At 41.5% G+C, this 23,632-nt stretch overlaps 1 protein-coding gene across 3 annotated transcripts in view; it reads left to right on the top strand.

The window, feature by feature from the left end:
* AK5 (adenylate kinase 5) overlaps nucleotides 1-23,632 on the top strand; it is a 264,187-nt gene that overhangs the window by 226,087 nt on the left and 14,468 nt on the right. For all 3 annotated transcript variants that reach the window (XM_058716927.1, XM_058716926.1, XM_058716924.1), the window contains one exon: nucleotides 16,109-16,300. In XM_058716927.1, the coding sequence (XP_058572910.1) occupies nucleotides 16,109-16,300 (192 nt within the window). The remainder of the gene's footprint in view (nucleotides 1-16,108; nucleotides 16,301-23,632) is intronic.

Genomic DNA, 23,632 nt, shown 5'->3' with positions numbered 1-23,632 from the left:
TTATATAGTCCAGTTTATCTATTTTTGCTTTTGTTCCCTGGGTTTCAATGTCATGTCCAAGAAACCATGAACAAATCAATGTCATGAAGCTTTTCTTTTGTTTTCTTGAAGAGTTGTATAGTTTTAGTTCTTACATTTAGATCTTTCATTCATTTTTTTAATTTTTAAAACTTATTTCTTTTGAAAGGGAGAGAGTGTGTGAGCAAGCATGAATGAGGGGGGTGTAGAGAGAGGGGGAGAGAGCGAATCCAAACCAGGCTCTGCACTGTCAGCACAGAGCCCGACAAGGGGCTGGCCCCCATCTCACAAACCATGAGATCATGACCTGAGCCAACATCAAGAGTCAGACATTCAATCAACTCAGCCACCTCAATTGGTCATTTTGACCAATTCTTGTACAAAATAAGGGTCCAATCTCATTCTTTTACATGTGGATATCTGGTTTTCCCAACACCATTTGTTGAAAAGACTGTTTTTCCCCGATTGAATGCTCTTGACACCCTTGTGAAAAATCACTTGACCATATATGTAAGTTTGTTTCCAGGCTGTCTGTTCTATTCCATCACTCTGTATGTCTGCCTTTATGCCATTTCCACACTGTTTCTATTACTGTGACTTTGTAATAAGTTTTTAAATCAGGAACCATGAGACCTCTAACTTTGTACTTTTTCAAGATTGTTTTGGGTATTCAGGAAGCCTTGATATTTCCTATGAATTTTTAGGATGGGTATTTCTATTTCTGTAAAAAAAAAAAAAGCCAATGCCATTGGGACTTTGATAAGGGATTGCATTAAATCTGCAGGTCACTTTGGGTAGTACTAACATCTTAACACTATGGAGTCTTCTGTAGATTGTTTTACATTTTTGATTATTCTAGTCTTTTAGCCATTGTTCAAGCTGTGTATAAGGTTCCTGGGGATATATGCCAAGTAACTAAGAAACAGGAATATTTTTTTTTTTTTTTTTACAATTTTTTTTATTTTTTTAATTTTATTTTTTTATTTTTTAAAATTTATATCCAAATTAGTTAGCATATAGTGAAACAATGATTTCAGAAGTAAATTCCTTAATGCCCCTTACCTATTTAGCTCATCCCCCACTCCCACAATCCCTCCAGCAACCCTCTGTTTGTTTTCTATATTTAAGAGTCTCTTCTGTTTTGTCCCTTTCCCTGTTTTTATATTATTTTTGTTTCCCTTCCCTTATGTTCATTTGTTTCTCTCTTAAAGTCCTCAGATGAGTGAAGTCATATGATTTTTGTCTTTCTCTGACTAATTTCACTTAGCATAATACCCTCCAGTTCCATCCACGTAATTGCAAATGGCAAGATTTCATTCTTTTTGATTGCCAAGTAGAAATCCATTGTATATATATACCACATCGTCTTTATCCATTCATCCATCGATGGACATTTGGGCTCTTTCCATACTTTGGCTATTGTTGATAGTGCTGCTATAAACATGGGGGTGCATGTGTCCCTTCAAAACAGCACACCTATATCCCGTGGATAAATGCCTAGTAGTGCAATTGCTGGGTCATAGGGTAGTTCTATTTTTAGTATTTTGAGGAACCTCCATAGTGTTTTCCAGAGTGGCTGCACCAGCTTGCATTCCCACCAATAATGCAAAAGAGATCCTCTTTCTCCGCAGCCTCGCCAACATCTGTTGTTGCCTGAGTTGTTCATGTTAGCCATTCTGACAGGTGTCAGGTGGTATCTCATTGTGGTTTTGATGTGTAGCTCTCTGATGATGAGTGACGTTGAGCATTTTTTCATGTGTCAGTTGGCCACCTGGATGTCTTCTTTGGAGAGGTGTCTATTCATGCCTTTTGCCCATTTCTTCACTGGATTATTTGATTTTGGGGTGTTGAGTTTGAGAAGTTCTTTCTAGATTTTGGATACTACCCCTTTATCTGATATGTCATTTGCAAATAACTTCTCCCATTCTGTCAGTTGCCTTTTAGTTTTGCTGATTGTTTCCTTCGCTGTGCAGAAGCTTTTTATTTTGATGAAGTCCCAATAGTTCATTTTTGCTTTTGTTTCCCTTGCTTCTGGAGACGTGTTGAGTAAGAAGTTGCTGCAGCCAAGGTCAAAGAGGTTGTTGCCTGCTTTCTCCTCAAGGATTTTGATGGCTTCCTGTCTTATATTTAGGTCTTTGATCCATTTTGAGCTTATTTTTGTATATGGTGTAAGAAAGTGGTCCAGGTTCATTCTTCTGCATGTCACTGTCCAGTTTTCCCAGCATCACGTGCTGAAGACACTGTCTTTATTCCATTGGATATTCCTTCCTGCTTTGTCAAAGATTAGTTGGCCATATTCGTGGGTCCATTTTTGGGTTCTTTTTTCTGTTCCATTGATCTGAGTGTCTGTTCTTGTGCCAGTACCATACTGTCTTGATGATTACAGCTTTATAGTATAGCTTGAAGTCCGGGATTGTGATGCCTCCTGCTTTGGTTTTCTTTTTCAAGATCGCGTTGGCTATTCAGGGTCTTGTCTGGTTCCATACAAATTTTAGGATTATTTGTTCTAACTCTGTGAAGAATGCTGGTGTTACTTTGATAGGGATTGCATTGAATATATAGATTGCTTTGGGTAGTATCGGCATTTTAACAATATTTGCTCTTCCTATCCAGGAGCATGGAATCTTTTTCCATTTTTATGTCTTCTTCAGTTTCTTTCATAAGCTTTCTATAGTTTTCAGCATATAGATTTTTCACCTCTTTGGTTAGATTTATTCCTAGTTATTTTATGGTTTTTGTCGCAACTGTAAATGGGATTGATTCCTTTTTCTGTCGCTTCATTGTTGGTGTATAGGAATGCAACCGATTTCTGTGAGTTGATTTTATATCCTGCAACTTTGCTGAATTCATGGATCAATTCTAGCAGTTTTTTGGTGGAATCTTGTGGGTTTTCCATATAGAGTATCATGTCATCTGCGAAGAGTGAAAGTTTGACCTCCTCCTGGCCGATTTGGATGCCTTTTATTTCTTTGTGTTGTCTGATTGCAGAGGCTAAGACTTCCAATACTATGTTGGATAACAGTGGTGAGAGTGGACATCCCTGTCTTGTTCCTGACCTTAGGGGGAACGCTGTCAGTTTTTCCCCATTGAGGATGATATTAGCGTTGGGTCATTTATATATGGCTTTTATGATCTCGAGGTATCCTCCTTCTACCCCTAGTTTCTTGAGGATTTTTATCAAGAAAGGATACTGTATTTTGTCAAATGCTTTCTCTGTATCTATTGAGAGGATCATATGGTTCTTGTCCTTTCTTTTATTGATGTGATGAGTCACGTTGTTTTGCAGATATTGAACCAGCCCTGTGTCCTAGGTATAAATCCCGCTGGTCATGTGAATAATTTTTTTAATGTATTGTTGGAGCCAGTTGGCTAATATCTTGTTGAGGATTTTTGCATCCATGTTCATCAGGGAAATTGGTCTGTAGTTCTCCTTTTTAGTGGGGTCTCTGTCTGGTTTTGGAATCAAGGTAATGCTGGCTGGCTTCATAGAAATAGTTTGGAAGTTGTCCTTCCATTTCTATTTTTTTGAACACCTTTAAGAGAATAGGTGTTAACTCTTCCTTAAATGTTTGGTAGAATTCCCCTGGGAAGCCATCTGTCCCTAGACTCTTGTTTTTTGGCAGAGTTTTGATTACTAATTCGATTTCCTTATTGGTTATAGGTCTGTTCAAATTTTCTATTTCTTCCTGTTTCGGTTTTGGTAGTGTATATGTCTCTAGGAATTTGTCCATTTCTTCCAGATTACCCATTTAACTGGCATATAATTGCTCATAATATTCTCTTATTATTGTTTTTATTTCTGTTGTGTTGGTTGTGATCTCTCGTCTTTCATTCTTGATTTTATTTATTTGGGTCCTTTCCTTATCCTTTTTGATCAAACTGGCTAGTGGTTTATCAATTTTGTTAATTCTTTCAAAGAACCATCTCCTGGGGCACCTGGGTGGCTCAGTCGGTTAAGCGTCCGACTTCAGCTCAGGTCACAATCTCGCGGTCTGTGAGTTCGAGCCCCGCGTCGGGCTCTGGGCTGATGGCTCAGAGCCTGGAGCCTGCCTCCGATTCTGTCTCCCTCTCTCTTTCTCTGCCCCTCCCCCGTTCATGCTCTGTCTCTCTCTGTCTCAAAAATAAATAAACGTTAAAAAAAAAAAAAAGAACCATCTCCTGGTTTCATTGATCTGTTCTACTGTTTTTTCGGTTTTGATAGCATTAATTTCTGCTCTAATCTTTATTATTTCCTGTCTTCTGCTGGCTTTAGGTTTTATTTGTTGTTCTTTTCCCAACTCCTTAAGGCATAAGATTGGGCTGTGTATCTGAGATCTTTCTTCCTTCTTTAGGAAGGCCTGGATTGCTATATACTTTCCTCTTATGACCACCTTTGCTGTGTGCCAGAGGTTTTGGGTTGTGGTGTTATTATTTTCATTGACTTCCATATACTTTTTAATTTCCTCTTTAACTGCTTGGTTAGCCCATTCATTCTTTAGTAGGATGTTCTTCAGTCTCCAAGTATTTGTTATCTTTCCAAACTTTTTCTCATGGTTGATTTCGAGTTTCATAGCGTTGTGGTCTGAAAATATGCATGGTATTATCTCAATCTTTTTGTGCTTACTTATGGCTGATTTGTGTCCCTGTATATGGTCTATTCTGGAGAACGTTCCATGTGCACTGGAGAAGAATGTATATTCTGCTGCTTTAGGATGAAATGTTCTGAATATATCTGTTAAGTCCATCTGGTCCAGTGTGTCATTCAAAGCCATTGTTTCCTTGTTGACTTTTTGATTAGATGATCTGTCCATGGCTGTGAGTGGGGTGTTGAAGTCTCCTACTATTATGGTATTACTATTGATGAGTTTCTTTATGGCTGTGATTAATTGATTTATATATTTGGGTGCTCGCACATTTGGCACATAAATGTTTACAATTGTTAGGTCTTCTTGGTGGATAGACCCCTTGATTATGATATAATGCCCTTTTGCATCTCTTGATACAGTCTTTATTTTAAAGTCTACATTGTCTGATATAAATATGGCTACTCTGGCTTTCTTTTGTTGACCATTAGCATGATAGATGGTTCTCCATCCCCTTATTTTCAATCCAAAGGTGTCTTTAGGTCTAAAGTGGGTCTCTTGTAAACAGCATATAAATGGATCTTGTTTTCTTATCCATTCTGTTACCCTATGTCTTTTGATTGGAGCATTGAGTCCACTGACATTTAGAGTGAGTACTGAAAGATATGAATTTATTGCCATTATGTTGCTTGTAGAGTTGGAGTTTCTGTTGGTGTTCTCTGGTCCTTTCTAATCTTTGTTGCTTTTGGTATTTATATATATATATTTTTTTCATCTTTTCTCCCCTCAGAAATTCCCCCTTAAAATTTCTTGCAGGGCTGGTTTAGTGGTCACAAACTCCTTTAATTTTTGTTTGTCTGGGAAACTTTTTATCTCTCCTTCCATTTTGAATGACAGCCTTGCTGGAGAAAGAATTCTTGGCTGCATATTTTTCTGATTCAGCACATTGAATATATCCTGCCACTCCTGCCTGGCCTGCCAAGTTTCTGTCGATAGTTCTGCTACAAACCTGATCTGTCTTCCTTTGTAGGTTAGGGACTTTTCTCCTTCGCTGCTTCCATGATTCTCTCCTTGCCTGAGTATTTTGTGAATTTGACTATGATATGCCTTGTTGATGGTCAGTTTTTGTTGAATCTAATGGGGGTCCTCTGTGCTTCCTGGATTTTGATGTCTGTGTCTTTCCCCAGGTTAGGAAAGTTTTCTGCTATGATTTGCTCACACAACCCTTCTACCCCTATTTCTCTCTCTTCCTCTTCTAGGATCCTTATGATTCCTTTTTAATGAGTCACTGATTTCTCTAATTCTTAAATGGTGCTCTTTTGCCTTAATCTCCCTCTTTTTTTCTGCTTCGTTATTCTCTATAAGTTTGTCCTCTATATCGCTGATTCTCTGTTCTGCCTCATCCATCCTTGCCGCCACTGCATCCATCCATGTTTGCAGCTCAGTTATAGCATTTTTAACTTCATTCTGGCTATTTTTTACTTCTTTTATCTCTGCAGAAAGGGATTCTAATCTATTTTCAATTCCAGCTAGTATTCTTATTGTCGTGATTCTAAATTCTAGTTCAGACATCTTGCTTGTATCTGTGTTGGTTGAATCCCTGGCTGTCGTTTCTTTGTGCTCTTTCCTTTGGGGTGAATTCCTTCGTTTTGTCATTTTGAAGGGAGAAAAGGAATTAATGAGGAAGAAAAATTGAAATTAAAAAAATTAAAATTAAAAAATGTTAAAATTAAAATTTAAAAACACACACACACACACAAATCAAATAGATGATGCTAGATCCTAGGTGTGTTTTGGTCTGGGTGTTGAAAGTGGTTTGACAGATTAGAGAAACAAACAAACAAAAAAAGGGGAGGGGGGAGAGAAAAAAAAGGGAATCGTTTGAGAATTTGAAAAAATGAATACACTGAAGTAGACTAAAATGAGATGTATGGAGGTAAAATAGAATTTAAGAAAATATACACAAAACTAAAGAATATAGTAGATAAAAATTAAAGAAAATATTTTTTTTTTTTAATTTTTTTTTCAACGTTTTTTATTTATTTTTGGGACAGAGAGAGACAGAGCATGAACGGGGGAGGGGCAGAGAGAGAGGGAGACACAGAATCGGAAACAGGCTCCAGGCTCCGAGCCATCAGCCCAGAGCCTGACGCGGGGCTCGAACTCACGGACCGCGAGATCGTGACCTGGCTGAAGTTGGACGCTTAACCGACTGCGCCACCCAGGCGCCCCAAAAGAAAATATTTTTAATAAAAATTAAAAATAAGTATGAATTTTTCCTTTTCTGTATTTAAGAAAAAAGGAAACGAAAAAGATAAAAAGAAAAAAAGAAATTGTTTGAAAATTTGAAAAAGTGAATACACTGTAGTAGACTAAAATAAGATGATGGAAGTAAAGTAGAATTTGAAAAAATTTACATAAAAGCAAAAATATAGTAATAAAAATTAAAGAAAAATATTTTTAATAGAAAATGAAAGTAAAAATGAAGTTTTTCTGCATTCAAGAAAAAGAAAAACGAAAAAGAGAAAAAAGGAAAAGAAAGAAAAAAAGGAAATTGTTTAAAAATTTGAAAAGGTGAATACACTGAAGAAGACTAAAATAAAACGATGGAAGTAAAATACAATTTGAAAAAAATTACACAAAACTAAAAAATATAGTAATAAAAGTTAATATTTTTAATAAAAATTGAAAAGAAAAATGAATTTTTTTTGTATTCAAGAAAAAGTAAAAAAGAGAAAAAGAAAAAGAAAAAAAAAAGAAATAAAATTGAATAGATGAACCTGCTAACAGATTGAAATAGGAGTGAAATTAGTTTGTTTTCCCCTAGAAGTCAGTCTATGTAGTGCTTTATAGTCCAAAAGCTAAGCAGGCAGTGAGACTTGTGCACTTGAAGAGCGAAGTTGGCCCAGTTGGGCAGGACTCAGGGTAACAGCTCCGCTCTCCACTAGATGGCGCTGCTAGCGTACTGGGGTGGATTGTTCCGAGGCTCGTAGGTGCGTATGCGCATGCGCGGGAGCGGTGAAAATGGCGCCCACCAGCTACCCAGTGTGTTCTCCCAGATCAGCAATCGTGCACTCCCCGCTTTTTCACTCTCTGTGACCAGGCCCCAGGCAGTACCTCTCTCCTGAGTTTCGTCTCAAATGTGGCTGTTTTCCCCGGCCCCGTAACTTCGGAAGGACTGCGGCTTTGACCCGTCCTGCCCCTCTGCAGGAGGGTCTCACTGAGCAATGGCTGAATGAGCAATGGCTGAATATCAGCTGCACCCGGGAATGCTTGCTGGACCCTGCTGCTGCCAGTGCCCCGAGACTGTGGCCAGGTGCCAGAAAAAGTTCGCAAGATAGTGTAGCATCAGCATTTCAGGGATAATGGAAAATTGCAATACACATCTGGCATCAGGCTTCACCCTTAACGACCTTGCCCCAGCACCAGTGAATGTGGCTGCCTTCCGGGGTCTGCTGGGACCAGGTGGCTTCAACAGTCTGTACCAAATGCTGGGCTGATGGCTCGGAGCCTGGAGCCTGTTTCCGATTCTGTGTCTCCCTCTCTCTCTGCCCCTCCCCCGTTCATGCTCTGTCTCTCTCTGTCCCAAAAATAAATAAAAAACGTTGAAAAAAAAAAAATTTAAAAAAAAAAAAAAAAAAAAAAAAAAAGGGCGCCTGGGTGGCGCAGTCGGTTAAGCGTCCGACTTCAGCCAGGTCACGATCTTGCGGTCCGTGAGTTCGAGCCCCGCGTCAGGCTCTGGGCTGATGGCTCGGAGCCTGGAGCCTGTTTCCGATTCTGTGTCTCCCTCTCTCTCTGCCCCTCCCCCGTTCATGCTCTGTCTCTCTCTGTCCCAAAAATAAATAAAAAACGTTGAAAAAAAAAAATTAAAAAAAAAAAAAACAGTCTCTACCAAATGACCTTCCAGCAGTGGAACCACTTTTCCCCGTGTGGCCCGAGAACCTCCCGGATCCCACTCTGTTCCTGGGGATTTGCCCTTCCCACCAGAGCATCGCCAGGTATCGAGCTGCAGAGTTGCAGCTTTGCACTCCCCTTGTTTACAGTCTTACTGGAATTTAAACCCTCTCCTTTCTCCCTTTTTAGTTTAGTCCCTGCGGCTGTTTCCAATTTTCCACTTTCTCTCCAGCTGCTTTTGGGGAGGGGTGCTTTTCCTGTATTCTCCGCCCCACTCTAGTCTCCCTCCTCTCTCCGCCCGCAAAAGTGGTTCCCTATCTTTCGCAGCTTATCGCTCCCCAAGTTCAGTTCTCCACACCATGTACCTGCTGAATTTTGTGGTTCAGGTTGTGCAGATTGTTGTGCTAATCCTCCAGTCAGTTTTCTAGGCGTGTAGGATGGTTTAGTGTTGGTCTGGCTGTATCTCATGGATGCAAGACACACAAAAAACTTCCATGCTGTTCCCAGGAATGGGGAAATTTTTTCTACACCACTTTAGAATCAGGACCTTTTCAAGGCTAGAGGATTGAGAGAGGACACAGAGAAGTTGTTGTAGTCAGGATCTTGAGAAACTGCCTGCCTGTCGGGGATTGGCAGTTGTGGAAACACACCGTTAAAACACGATGGGAGACACGCCATAACCCCTGCGGGGTCCACAGTGCCTACTGAAGTTCAGGCTTCAAGGCCACAGCACCCTTCTAGGTGATTTCACACTTCCCTTGCCTGTGAACTTAAATTAAGGTCCAAAGAGCCCTGGGAGGGTCTCCAAGAGAGTCAAGGCAGGTTATGCACTAGCTTGAAAGTACTGGAGGAAGAATGGCTTTTAAAAATCTACTTTGTAAAGTTGTTCTTTTGAAACACCCAAATGGCCCAGCGTGATAAGTAAGATGTGTGGTAAAGATAAGCATCTTTTTTTTGTTTTGTTTTGTCAACTACTGTGTGCAAACAACAGCAAAATTATAATCCTAATTCTCCCTCGGGGATTTTTATAACTGGGTCTGAAGGCAGATCCCTGATTTTAGGCCTGTGGTACTCCAAACTGTTTTGAGCAGTGGCATTCACGTGGAGCCTCTTTGAAGCACGTCACTCATGGGGTCCAGAGTCTGAAAAGCTGGATTTTGCCTCTGCCATTTATTGGTGTGACCCTGGGCAAGTAAGACAACTTCTGATGACAATACACCTGCCAAACCCTAATTTGAGGGTTTTGTGAGCACTGAATGACAAAACATGCATTAATATGTTTTCTAAGCTATAAAAGGCTATAAAATATTGTCTACATTAGGGTGACTCATTTTTTGATCACACCTCACACAAATCTGTAAATCTCTACTCCGTCACACCTTTCTCCTTTGCCTGTAATGCAGGTAGTGCAGGGTGAAGGCTTTACATGGCCAGTGGTCTGTCCCTGGCCTTTAGTGTGTATGAGTTCAAATACCCATATGATTTACCCTAAAGTAAAGCAGAAGGCCCCTCCCACTTTGGGCCCCATTCAGACAGTGTTAGAATTTGCAGAGCAGGAACCCCACAAGAACTCAGGAGTGAAAAAGAATTGTTAGCATGGCAACTGGGCAGGTTTAACCAATGCTAAATTCATGATTCCATTTCACAAAATACACGGGTGCCCCATTTAATTAATGAACTGGTGGCCTGCGGTGAGATCTACATAAATAATCTTCTACATAGTACTGGGGAGAGTTTTTAAAGATCAAGCATGGTATTGATTTCTCTCTGGGTACAGTGAATTTAGAAGATTCTACCGTCCCTTACTTAGGCTTATGTGCAAGGGAACACATGCAACCTTCCAAAGCAAGTACTTGCTTTAAACCTAACCAGAATAACAGAGATGATACAAATATACAGAATGAGCTGCTCTTAATTCATTTATGCCCTGTAGGGACCCCGTCATTTGTTGAGTCCCCTCCAAATTACAGACAAGTAATTAATTTGAAATTTGGCAAAGACAAATACAGACACCTGATTTTCTCCAGAGATTCAGAGCAATCAGCCAGGTTGAAAGCACAGGGAGTGTTTCTTGTGCACTAATCAGGCCTACAACTGTTTGAAGCCATTCGGGCCTGGGATTGGCTGGTTTTAACCAGCCTTTCTGTGTCACAGAGACTGATGTGCCTGAAGCACGGGCCATCTGTTGCTGAAAAGCCAGTTAGTTAGTTAGTTAGGCTGATGCTCTTACATACCTATAGTCTTCTGAGTCTTCTGAGATACTCTTCTGAGTCCTTTAAGGATTTAACTCCTGTACCTGACATTACCAAAGACCAAACACAAACTAGTATCCACAGCTTAAGGGTATGTCTGTGTATTTCTCTATTACCGTCCTATCTTCTGTTCCCAACACTGGCTTTGCCCCCATTGAATTAATTATCTGTGCCTTCAGTGTCCAATATGGTATATTGGGAGAAGGGAAGGGTGTCAGTGTATGTATATGTGTATGTGTGAAAGCGCATGTGTGTAGGGGTGTGTGTGTGTGTGTGTGTGTGTGTGTGTGTGAGTGAGACAGGGGCAGAAGGAATATGAGGAAGGGGTTGGGGTTTCCGACCACCATCTCTATCCCACACTCCAGCTGATAACCCCTGGTCATAGTGACTACTGTTAACAGGCCTGTATTAAGAGCCTGCTGTACAACCCACTGGCGACTCATTTAACTTTACGTATCTCAATTTCTTCTTCTATAAAATGTAAATTGAAAATGGCTACTGCAGTGTCTCTCAGAAAGATTGGATGGGATCCTTGAAAAGTGCCTGACATATTTATAAGCCTACATATGGTACTCAATAAATTGTTACAGTCTTTTCCAAAATTAGGGGTTTTTTTCTGACTGTAGAAATAAAAATCATATAGATATGAGACACTACAGAAAACTAGAAAACAAAGAATAACTAATCACCCAGAGATAACTCCTGTTAACATCGTGATGTGTATTCTTCAAGTCTCTGTTCTACCCATTTTTATACAGATAATACCATACGGAATACATAACTAACAGAGTAATAGCTATTATTTTTTGAGCACTTAAAATATGCCAGGAATTGAACTACATGCTTTACATATGTCATTTTATTAATCTTTATAATCCCATTCAGTAGATATTATTGTTTCCACTTTAGAGGGTTATTATCATCTCAAGGAGGGGGTGTGTGCTTAGCCTGGCTCTCTAGTGTGAAATTGAAATACTTTCTTGTGTTAACCCAACCTTTTGCTCAACAGCCAAAATAAACAGATACTAACAGAAGTAAATGCATGCGCTTGCTCTTGGCTTTTCCCTCCCAGAAGCCTCTTAGCTGAAATGGTGCCCTTACCTTGAGTATGCACATAGTATTCCTGGGTGTGTGAATGATGACATTACTTTATCCCTCTACCTGACTACTCTTAACTACCTTGTAACTCTTCCATCTACAGAATAAGTGATCCTGTTTACAAATGTATTCTAATTTTCAGGATGAGCTCTTAGCCAAAAAAAAAAAAAAAAAAAATCTTATGAATCTGGCCAACGGACTTTCTAGTTGGTGTGTTCTAATTGCTTGGAATTGTGATAAAGCCTTGGGGAATACCTTGGGATTCTCCACTTGAAATTTTCTGCCCTCTTCACCTGACTTCTAGTTCATTGTAGAACTTTGAGCTGTGTAATGGCACTATGGGGGCAGAAGTTACGGTGGCAGCAGGGTGGTTTATTATTATTATTGTTATTATTATTCAAGAATGCTGGATTAACCCCCTACCCCTACTATAGTGAGGTTCCCTAAGGGTATATACCTCTGGGGTGAGAGCAAATGAGAAATAGTCATGCCACTTTATTGTTAACCAGGGGCCCTTACCTCCCAGTGCAGTGAAACCATAAATATGCTGGTGCATGTGACTTAGGCTAAAAGTATGGGTGGAACTTCTGACTCCTTCTAAACCCAAATCTGACCAACAGGGATTTTTACAGTTCAAAGGGATGAATATATTGCCAGGCTCCCATTTATGTAGTGCTTAAAATGTGCCAGGCACTTGATATCTATTAACTCATTTCATCCTGGCAATCGTCCTATTAAGGTAGAAAGTATTGTCCTCATTTTAAAACGAGGAAAATGAGGCACCTGGAGAGAACAAGATGGCTATTATTCTCAACAAAAGAGAGTTTCTGGGTGGCATGCCCCTGCCCACTGGTAAATATGGCCTAACCAGTGTCCTGACTTAATCAGAAGAAAACCAAAGTGAGGATCACAGGAGCTCAGGGTAAACTCCTCCTCCCACTGCACCCGCTGGAATTACTAAGGCAAAGTCATTCTCACAAGTCAACTGCAGCTGACATGCTCATACAGGTGGCTGCTCTCTGCTGGGATGAGGGCTCATCCCAGCTAGAACCCAAGAGGCAGCCAGAGCCAGCTTCTGCAACATAAAATGGCCTCAGACACCACCCACTTCCTTTCCCACTGTCTGGCCCCCCTCTCCTGGCCCCATTTGGCCCACCAGGCATCTGGCCTCAGCCCCATTCTGAAGGTGAAGTCCTCTAAGGTGAAGTCACCAGGCTTTGGAGCCACACACACAGCTGGCTAAGGACTGTCATTAATTAGTCCTCCGTGGCCTTGGGCAAGTTAACCTCCATTTCCTCTTACTTAGAGGAGAGATAATACCTCCTGTCAGAGGGCTTAAGGGATGGCTGTACCTAAAGGCCTTTGCTACTGACATGTTGCTTGCCTGCTGTATGCCAGCTGCCCTTACAAGACACTTGTGCTCTAATGGGGATCTCCGGAATACAAAGGCTATAAGGAACCCGATGCTGCTGTGGCAGAATTCCAGGGATACCATCAGGGTGATGTTGGGGGCAGAGAGTTGTCCCCAGGGCTCTGTGATTCACTCAGACAAGGGGATAGCACTCTTCCATTCATGTGGTGTTAAAGGTTACCCACAGTCTAATGAAAAAGGGGGCAGAGCTGGGACACAGAAAGCTACTCCAGAGGACTGTCTAAAGATATAGACAGATATATCAAAGTGTTTTGAAAAATAATTAAATGGTATTTCATGCAAACATTTCATAAAATTTTACATACTATAAACATTAGTGGTACAGGCCACTTCCAAATGGGATGGCTTGCTCAATAGTATTTTATGCAGGATGGGAGCAGAGGGGCACCTGGGTGGCTCAGTCAGTTAAGCGTCTGACTTCAGCTCAGGTCATGATCTTACATTTTGTGGGATCAAGCCCTGCATAGGCTCTGTGCTGACAGCTTGGAGCCTGTAGCCTGCTTCAGATTCTGTCTCTTTCCCTCTCTGCTCCTCCCCCACTGGTGCTCTGTCTCTGTCTCTCTCTCTCTCTCTCTCTCTCTCTTTCTCAAAAATAAATAAAACATTAAAAAAAATTTTGTTTCAATATAGGACGGGAACAGAGAAGAAAGGTTAGGTCAAACCCTATTGTCTTGGCACGAGAAAATGGCTTGGGAGAGTAGCTTCCCAAACTATTATTTTGTGAAGAATTGCCTGGTGATTTTCTTAAAATGCAAGACTGATTCAGTTGGTCAGGGATTGTACCTGCAACTGCCTTTCTAACATGCTCCCAAATGGTGCCTGTGCTGCTGGTCTATGAACCACACTCTTGAGAATCCATATGGAAGACAAAACTACCTCTCAGTTCTGCACTGATTTGGGTCCAGAGGATCAATTACTGCCAGCTCCTGCTCAGATACACATTGTCTCTGTTTGTACCTGAATGGGTTCCTAAATTGTCTTTTCTGTCATCAAGACTGACCTGAAAATGCCCACAATTAGAAAAATCACCTCTTCTCACACAGACCCAACCAGAAATTGCTCCAGGGAGCCAAGCTCTAACTGAACCCTAGGCTGCCTCCTCAAGCTCGCCCTCTGCTGGTAGATACAGGTCATTTTCTTCCAAACCCAGCCTTTCAACGTTGCTCAAATGCTCATTTTTATTTTCCAATTAATACAGGCAGAAAAGTTGCATGAACATAATTCCGCAGGTTTATTTCACTCTTCTAGACTTTGGAGAATTTTTTCCTTGTATTTTAAAGGACATCCTATAGAGGGGGTAGATAAATGTCTGCCACTTACTAGCAACTTACCATTCCATGTTGCCTAAAAGTCCTCCCCAACCCTTTGTTCCCATCCATCCCAGGCACTTCCCACAGGGGAAGTGGCAAACCTTTGTTTACTCACAACCCGACCCTGCAAGATCAGGAGAGGGAGCAAGTTTCTTTTGATCCAAGGTTAGGGTTGGTAGTGGAGGCAACATAGACATGAAGACATCAGGAGCCAAAGAACATTTAAGAGAAGGATAGGAAGATTGGGAGATTGGTGCTGCTGATCATATCATTATCATTGACTCACTAAAACATTTCTTCATCACCTCCCTACTATATGCAAGACTTATGACCAGGAGCCAAGCACCTGCTAACCCTGCACAAAGAGACTGTAGCCTCATAGGAGAAATAAACATCATAGCTAATACTTATGGAGTACCATATGCCAAGCAACACACTTACATTATTTTATTTTATTTTATTTTATTTTATTTTATTTTATTTAACCCTCACAGCAATTCTGTGATCATCCTCATTGCACAAATGACAAAAGTAGGGTGCGGAGAAGTTGAGTGATACTTCCGGTTAATGATGAAGTCAAGTAGCTTAAAATTCAATCTGTTATCTTCTCTAAGAGTGTTCTGGGGTTCGATGGGCTTGGCTGGCTGGTTCTCATTTGAAGCCCTTCACACAGTTGACTTTATACAGTCAGATAATGGCTAAGGCCGGTATATATACCTACAGCCAGGGCTGGGATGTCTAAAACAGTCTAGAGTTGGCTGGGTATCTCTGTTCACAAGGCCTCTCCACGTGGCTAGCTTGGGCTTCCTCGTGGCTTAGCAATCAGAATAGTTGGACATCTTAGATGAAAGTCAACCAGGCAAGAACTGCAAGATTTCTTAGGATCTTGCTTCTAAAAGCATATGGTATCATTTCCTTTGTATTCTGTTGGTCCAAATTGTTACAGGTCAGGCCAGAGTCAGGAAGTGGAGTTATGGGCTCTATGTCTCTGTGAGGGAAGAGCTCAAAGTACATCAAGAGAAGGAATTGGTGAAGACCACCTTAGAGACAAGTCACCACACCAGGATTTGACCCTAAACAACCTGACTCCAACCTTTGTGTATTCAACCATTATGTTCTACTGACTTCACATAAAACAGACACAGTCACACCATGCTCCTGGTGGTTGTGTAAGATAGAATGGGGTACAAAGGAGGAAGTGATTAGCTCTGCCTCAGTAGGTCAGGGAAGGCTTCCCAAAGGAAACTCCCCTTAGTGTGGAGGACAGATTACAACTGCATTGGGTAGCATTCTATATGATCCCTATATTCTATGAAGTGACAAAAGCTGAAGGCAAGAGACAGCTCAGAGGCAGCATGTGGAAAGCCACTGACCTGGAAAAGAGGAGCCATGAAGTCCAGTCCCAGCTCTGCCCCATTGTACTTCTGGGACCTTGAGAGGAACCAGTAGACCAAGAAGGGAAAGAAATAGGGGTCTCAGGCCTTTCCAGAATATCACAGAGTGGAATTTCTGACTGTGTTATGCTTCCCCCCCCCCCCCCAGATTGGAGACCCGCACCTGGTGATCTGTATGGACTGCTCAGCAGACACCATGACCAACCGCCTTCTTCAGAGGAACCAGAGCAGCCCTCTGGTAGAAAACAACACCACCACCATTGCCAAGCGCCTTGAAACCTACTACCGAGCATCCATCCCTGTGATTGCCTACTATGAGATGAAAACACAGCTACATAAGGTGAAACATTTCACTTCTTTTCTCCAAAATGATCCAGTTACCCCTCCCCCTTTTTCTTTTTTCAAGAAAAGAAAAAAACGGTAAATTTTGGTCAAGGGATCTGGGAATTAGAGCTGCATACAGCTGCACCATTTGAGCCAAAATATTTACTCTCTTCACCTTTGTATAAATCAAAGTTAATTATCTGTCATAATACAGACCATAAAAAGTTGGTCATACAGTTCTCACAGATGCCATTAAATTTGCTAAGAACAACTCCTTTTTCCAGTATAGAGCAAGGGAAAGAGGAAGGCATGGATGAGGCATAAAGTTCTGTCTTCTAGACCTCAGCTGAATAGATGGCCCAAAAGGCCTCTTCTAGATTTAAGATGCAGTGACTTTGAATCTCCAGATTTTTACACAGTTCATAATTGGCACTTGGAATTCTTGCAATAACTGTTATTGAGAAAAGCAGCATTTGGAGCCAAGAGGGCAGGTAGTTTGGTACAACAGTGAAAATACTGTGGGGAAATGTGGATAGTGTCAACCTAATGATCACAGGTGATAATCCCTGGTGAATCACCATTAATTTCATGAATTTGGGAAAACTACCCAGTCCCCCTTCATCCACTCATCTAAAAAACATGTCTGAAGCACTCCTGTGGGCCATCCATTGCCCTAGGGGTTTGGATACAGAAAATAGATGCAGTTCTTGCCTGCTAGAGCTTCAGGTTTTAGTAGGGGAGATAGACAAACCTCTGATCACAATATAGGGTCAAAGTGAGCACATAGTGAGTTCCAGGGGCCCTTGAAACCAGTCTAAAGGGACAGGAAAGGCATCAAGGAAGGTCACTGGAGAACTAAGAGGGGTGATGTGAAAGGAGCAGGGCACCCCACACAGAAGGAGCCCCAAGTGAAAAAGGTCAGGAGGAACAAGGAACTCAGCTTGGCTGTGACACAAAGTGCCAAGGAAAAGAGGAACAAGAGATGGAGATGGAGAGAGAAGCATGGACCAGATCAGGATGACCCTCACGCGGAGGCAAGTAACTGTCCTGTTGTTGATGGGACAGGGGCAGACACAATCAGGGATTGAGACAGAATGTTCAGTCCATCACCCTTGTGGAGAACCGATCCTGAGAAGGTAGGGCCAGGAGACCACTGGGAGGGTGGGACCCAAAGCACAATAGAGAAAGTGGACACCTACTTTCTGCTATTCACAGGAAGTTAGTAGGAGACATCAGTCATAAATAACACACTTGTCTCTGAAGCAGCTACATCAATTCTTTGGCAGTAACCATTGATCATGAATCTCATCTTCTAAACCTGTTAATGGTCATTTTCCAGAATCCTAGGAACTTATCCCTGGGTGTAGAAGTCTGAAAGGTGCCCCTTGATGTAACTCAGGGATATCAAATACATGGCATGAGAGCCACCATCCCCAGCTTCCATAACCAAGGCAGACATTGCTAATCCACTCTTTCCTGCAGGACCCAGATGTGGCCTCTGAATGTTTGTTAGCACAGCACTCAGGCTGCTACTACCAATTAATAGGACTTGATATGCAAGATGAAATCTATTTGCCCTGCTTTGTGTAACCTCTGGTTGCCACATAAAAACAAACAAAAAACTTACATTAAAAAAACAAGCAAAAAAAAAAAAAAAAGTACATTATGTAAGAACAGAGTCTTAAGAATTCAGTGTTGCAAAAGCCTTTACAAGATTAGTGATTTCCACCCTTTGTGCAGCCTGGAACACATAAGAAAATTATCCAGATAGAAGAGAATTTCTTCCATTTTCGATGTGTACAGGTGAAAAAATCCCTAAGTAATTGAGAGCTTAACCACTGGCAGAGTCAGAAAATCTCTTTTCTCCCCCTCGTGTATCATTCCAACCTAAATTCTACACACTCACAAATGATTGGGACGTGGATACACGACTGAGTTCTCAGATAAATCTGAGTTCTGGATTCCTCCCCAGAAATATCTAAGTTAGTGGAAAATGAAGTTTCCAGTTCCATTGGAATCATCTCATCAGCTTTCCATGCATTTTGGAGACACTGGCAGCTGGGTCTGCAGTGAGGTGACATTTATGATCCCCTTAGCAAATATTTAAGACTGACTCCAGAGCAGTGTGGCTCCAGGCCGCAGGACTCCCAGGGGGCCTCTCAGAGGAAGTGCTTTGTGCCTTTGTGCCACTGCCTCTGCCCAACTGGATGAAGGAGCTCCCCAACTTTGTGGGGTTGGGGGGCACAGCAAGGGTTCTGGGTGCAGGGAAGTGAGACTTGTTTGCGGATGCCTGTGGGGTTTGCCAGTGGTGGGGCTACCTGGGGACTGGAGGAGAAGCAGGGGAAGGGGACAAGCTTGGGGAAGAGGAAACCTCTGTCCCTTCATGCTCTCTGGGCTCCTGTCCCGGCTTCTTTTTTGTTGTTTTTTTTTAATTTTCTTTTTTATTTTTTAAAATTTATATCCAACTTAGCTAGCATATAGTGAAACAATGATTTCAGAAGTAAATTCCTTAATGCCCCTTACCTATTTAGCTCATCCCCCACTCCCACAATCCCTCCAGCAACCCTCTGTTTGTTTTCTAAATTTAAGAGTCTCTTCTGTTTTGTCCCTTTCCCTGTTTTTATATTATTTTTGTTTCCCTTCCCTTATGTTCATTTGTTTCTCTCTTAAAGTCCTCAGATGAGTGAAGTCATATGATTTTTGTCTTTCTCTGACTAATTTCACTTAGCATAATTCCCTCCAGTTCCATCCACATAGTTGCAAATGGCAAGATTTCATTCTTTTTGATTGCCAAGTAGAAATCCATTGTATATATATATACCACATCGTCTTTATCCATTCATCCATCGATGGACATTTGGGCTCTTTCCATACTTTGGCTATTGTTGATAGTGCTGCTATAAACATGGGGGTGCATGTGTCCCTTCAAAACAGCACACCTATATCCCGTGGATAAATGCCTAGTAGTGCAATTGCTGGGTCGTAGGGTAGTTCTATTTTTAGAATTTTGAGGAACCTCCATAGTGTTTTCCAGAGTGGCTGCACCAGCTTGCATTCCCACCAATAATGCAAAAGAGATCCTCTTTCTCCGCAGCCTCGCCAACATCTGTTGTTGCCTGAGTTGTTCATGTTAGCCATTCTGACAGGTGTAAGGTGGTTTCTCATTGTGGCTTTGAGTTGCATTTCCCTGATGATGAGTGACGTTGAGCATTTTTTCATGTGTCGGTTGGCCACCTGGATGTCTTCTTTGGAGAGGTGTCTATTCATGCCTTTTGCCCATTTCTTCACTGGATTATTTGATTTTGGGGTGTTGAGTTTGAGAAGTTCTTTCTAGATTTTGGATACTACCCCTTTATCTGATATGTCATTTGCAAATAACTTCTCCCATTCTGTCAGTTGCCTTTTAGTTTTGCTGATTGTTTCCTTCGCTGTGCAGAAGCTTTTGATTTTGATGAAGTCCCAATAGTTCATTTTTGCTTTTGTTTCCCTTGCCTCTGGAGACGTGTTGAGTAAGAAGTTGCTGCAGCCAAGGTCAAAGAGGTTGTTGCCTGCTTTCTCCTCAAGGATTTTGATGGCTTCCTGTCTTACATTTAGGTCTTTGATCCATTTTGAGCTTATTTTTGTATATGGTGTAAGAAAGTGGTCCAGGTTCATTCTTCTGCATGTCACTGTCCAGTTTTCCCAGCACCACTTGCTGAAGAGACTGTCTTTATTCCATTGGATATTCTTTCCTGCTTTGTCAAAGATTAGTTGGCCATAAGTTTGTGGGTCCATTTCTGGTTTCTGCTTTCTGTTCCATTGATCTGAGTGTCTGTTCTTGTGCCAGTACCATACTGTCTTGATGATTACAACTTTATAGTATAGCTTGAAGTCCAGGATTGTGATGCCTCCTGCTTTGGTTTTCTTTTTCAAGATCGCGTTGGCTATTCAGGGTCTTGTCTGGTTCCATACAAATTTTAGGATTATTTGTTCTAACTCTGTGAAGAATGCTAGTGTTACTTTGATAGGGATTGCATTGAATATATAGATTGCTTTGGGTAGTATCGGCATTTTAACAATATTTGCTCTTCCTATCCAGGAGCATGGAATCTTTTTCCACTTTTTTGTTTCTTCTTCAATTTCTTTCATAAGCTTTCTATAGTTTTCAGCGTATAAATTTTCACCTCTTTGATTAGATTTATTCCTAGTTATTTTATGGTTTTTGTTGCAACTATAAATGGGATCGATTGCTTGATTTCTCTCTCTGTCACTTCATTGTTGGTGTATAGGAATGCAACCGATTTCTGTGAGTTGATTTTATATCCTGCAACTTTGCTGAATTCATGGATCAATTCTAGCAGTTTTTTGGTGGAATCTTGTGGGTTTTCCATATAGAGTATCATGTCATCTGCGAAGAGTGAAAGTTTGACCTCCTCCTGGCCGATTTGGATGCCTTTTATTTCTTTGTGTTGTCTGATTGCAGAGGCTAAGACTTCCAATACTATGTTGGATAACAGTGGTGAGAGTGGACATCCCTGTCTTGTTCCTGACCTTAGGGGGAAAGCTCTCAGTTTTTCCCCATTGAGGATGATATTAGTGTTGGGTCATTCATATATGGCTTTTATGATCTCAAGGTATCCTCCTTCTACCCCTAGTTTCTTGAGGATTTTTATCAAGAAAGGATACTGTATTTTGTCAAATGCTTTCTCTGCATCTATTGAGAGGATCATATGGTTCTTGTCCTTTCTTTTATTGATGTGATGAATCACATTAATTGTTTTGTGGCTATCGAACCGGCCCTGCATCCCAGGTATAAATCCTGCTTGGTCGTGGTGAATAATTTTTTTAATGTATTGTTGGATCTGGTTGGCTAATATCTTGTTGAGGATTTTTGCATCCATTTTCATCAGGGAAATTGGTCTGTAGTTCTCTGCCCTGGCATCTTGCAATAGCTTCATCTCCCCCTGGATTCTAAGTGACAGTTTGATGTTCTTTGGATTGTTAGCACCTCCTCCCCATCTCGTTTATTGAGCCCAAGGCAGGGTCGCATACCATCCAGGTGGGTTCTTGGATCATTTAAGGAGTTTTCTTAAAATTAGGTAGGAGTGGAGAATGCACTTCTAGATGCAAGCAAGACAAATCAGTAGTTCAGTGAGATTTACTTAGGTTTTAGAGACACGTCATGGGCCAGCCCAGAAATAGACCACCCTGCACAAGCACTTCCTTCAGGCCTCCGTGTTGCCCAGCTACCCATCGGCTGACACCCCTGCCTAACGACGGTCAGCCCTTTTGGCCGCCAGCTAGCTGAAAAAAGTGCGATGCAATTTCAGACAAAGGTACACAAAAAGTAAAGGGGAATTTGCACAGCCACTGCCTTACTATTTATGCCTTTATTATGCCATCATTATACAACACAGAACTCCTTAGAACAGAAACCAGGGGATAGAGGCATACGTGATACAGATGGATCCCCTGACTTTCCAAGTGTTTTCCCTGTCTCATAAAGGCAGCTTTGCTCTGCATCTGAGAAACAGAACTTTTCTTCATCCACTCTCTTCTCCCTGTGCTCAGGGCAGACATCATTAATCAACCGTGGCACTGCTTTCCTACGAGTCTGGACAGCTGCTATAGAAACTGTCCCAACACAGCAGTAGGATAGCCACACCCACTCACTAGAATTAACCCCTAAAAGGAAGCGTTTATTTGGTCTTGAGTGAGAGGATTCATTGTTTAAGAAGAAAGAAAATAAGGAAGGACGGAAGAAAGGAGGGAAGGAAAGAAGGAAGGAAGGAAGGAAGGAAGGAAGGAAGGAAGGAAGGAAGGAAGGAAGGAAGGAAGGAAGGAAGGAATAAAAACTGAAATATAGCAATTTAGGGTAAAAAGCACAGCAACTGGCCAAAGACATTTGGTGGAGAAAATACTGCCCTGGACCTCAGAAAGCCTGATGTGTTGTGTGAAGGAGCTTTGTGAATTTGGGTGAGTGATTTCACTGTGTAACCTCTCCCTTCTTCATCCTAAACTAAGATGGATGGACAGAATAGGACCTCCTGGACTCCTCCAGGCCTATCACCTTATATTCTTTCTATATAAGAAGATTATAGATTTTTGTTCTTTTTTTTATTTGAGAGAAAGAGTGTGCACACAAGGCAGGGAGAGGGGCAGAGACAATGGCAGAGGGAGGGAGGGAGGGAGAGAGAGAAAGAGAAGAGAGAGAGAAAGAGAAAGAGAAAATTTTAAGCAGGCTCCATGCTTAGCCAGAGCCCAACTCAAGGCTTAATCCCATGACCTTAACCCAGGGCTTAATCATGACATGAGCTGAAATCACAAGTCGGACACTCAATTGACTGAGCCACCCAGATGCCCCTATATTATTTTCTAATCATAAAAGTAATACAAACTTATTTTAGAAAATATAAAAACTAGGTAGAGCCACCACTCAGAGGCAAACATTCTAGAGTATTTCCTCCAAAACTTTATTTATTTATTTATTATTTTTTATAAGATTTTTTTTTTAATGTTTATTTATTTTTGAGACAGAGAGAGACAGAGCATGAACGGGGGAGGGTCAGAGAGAGAGGGAGACACAGAATCTGAAACAGGCTCCAGGCTCTGAGCTGTCAGCACAGAGCCCGATGCAGGGCTCGAACTCATGGACTGCGAGATCGTGACCTGAGCCAAAGTCGGACGCTTAACCAACTGAGCCACCCAGGTGTCCCTGTTTCCTCCAAATCTTACTGCTATGAATTTTTAAAACATGATTGTAGCTGTAGATCTATCGATTAGGGCTCCTTGCTTGTAGATAAGAGCCACCAACTCCAGCCTGACCCAAAACACAAAACTTGATGATAAGCTATGCAGTCCACAGCTGAAACACAGCAGGCCCAAGAAGGCTGTGGGACCAGGTCTCTCTTGCTTTTCACACATGCCTTCTTCTCTCGTCATCCGGATTTTTCTTTCTTTGGCCCAGAAGCCAGAATATGGCCACCCTACAAGCGCTGCGTCCACATGTGAGCACAACAGCTCCAAATTCAGGCAGAAATGTTGTGAATTGCTTTGCTTTGTTCACAGCCTTCTCCCTGCTCCTCTCTGGCCAGGCAGGTGTGGTCATTTGTTGTGTGATACTTTGTTGAGTGCGCACTGCATGTCAGATACTGTTCTCGGTGCTGGGGACACAGCAATAACCAAGATAAACCCCTCACTGAAAAGGTAAAAATGGCACATAAGAAAGTAAAATAATTGCTGATAGGATCATCTCTATGCATAAAACAGAGTAAGGTGTTGGGGGTGAGTATTTTAGGTGGGTGTGTTGGGAAAGTCTCCGAGGAGGTAGCATTTGCATTAAAACCTGACCCATATACACACACATGGC

The sequence above is a fragment of the Neofelis nebulosa genome, chromosome 2 (assembly GCF_028018385.1).
Source record: "Neofelis nebulosa isolate mNeoNeb1 chromosome 2, mNeoNeb1.pri, whole genome shotgun sequence".
In the NCBI taxonomy this organism is placed as follows: domain Eukaryota; kingdom Metazoa; phylum Chordata; class Mammalia; order Carnivora; family Felidae; genus Neofelis; species Neofelis nebulosa.
Note: the sequence above shows the minus strand (reverse complement) of the source record. Positions and strands in the feature narration are given on the sequence as shown.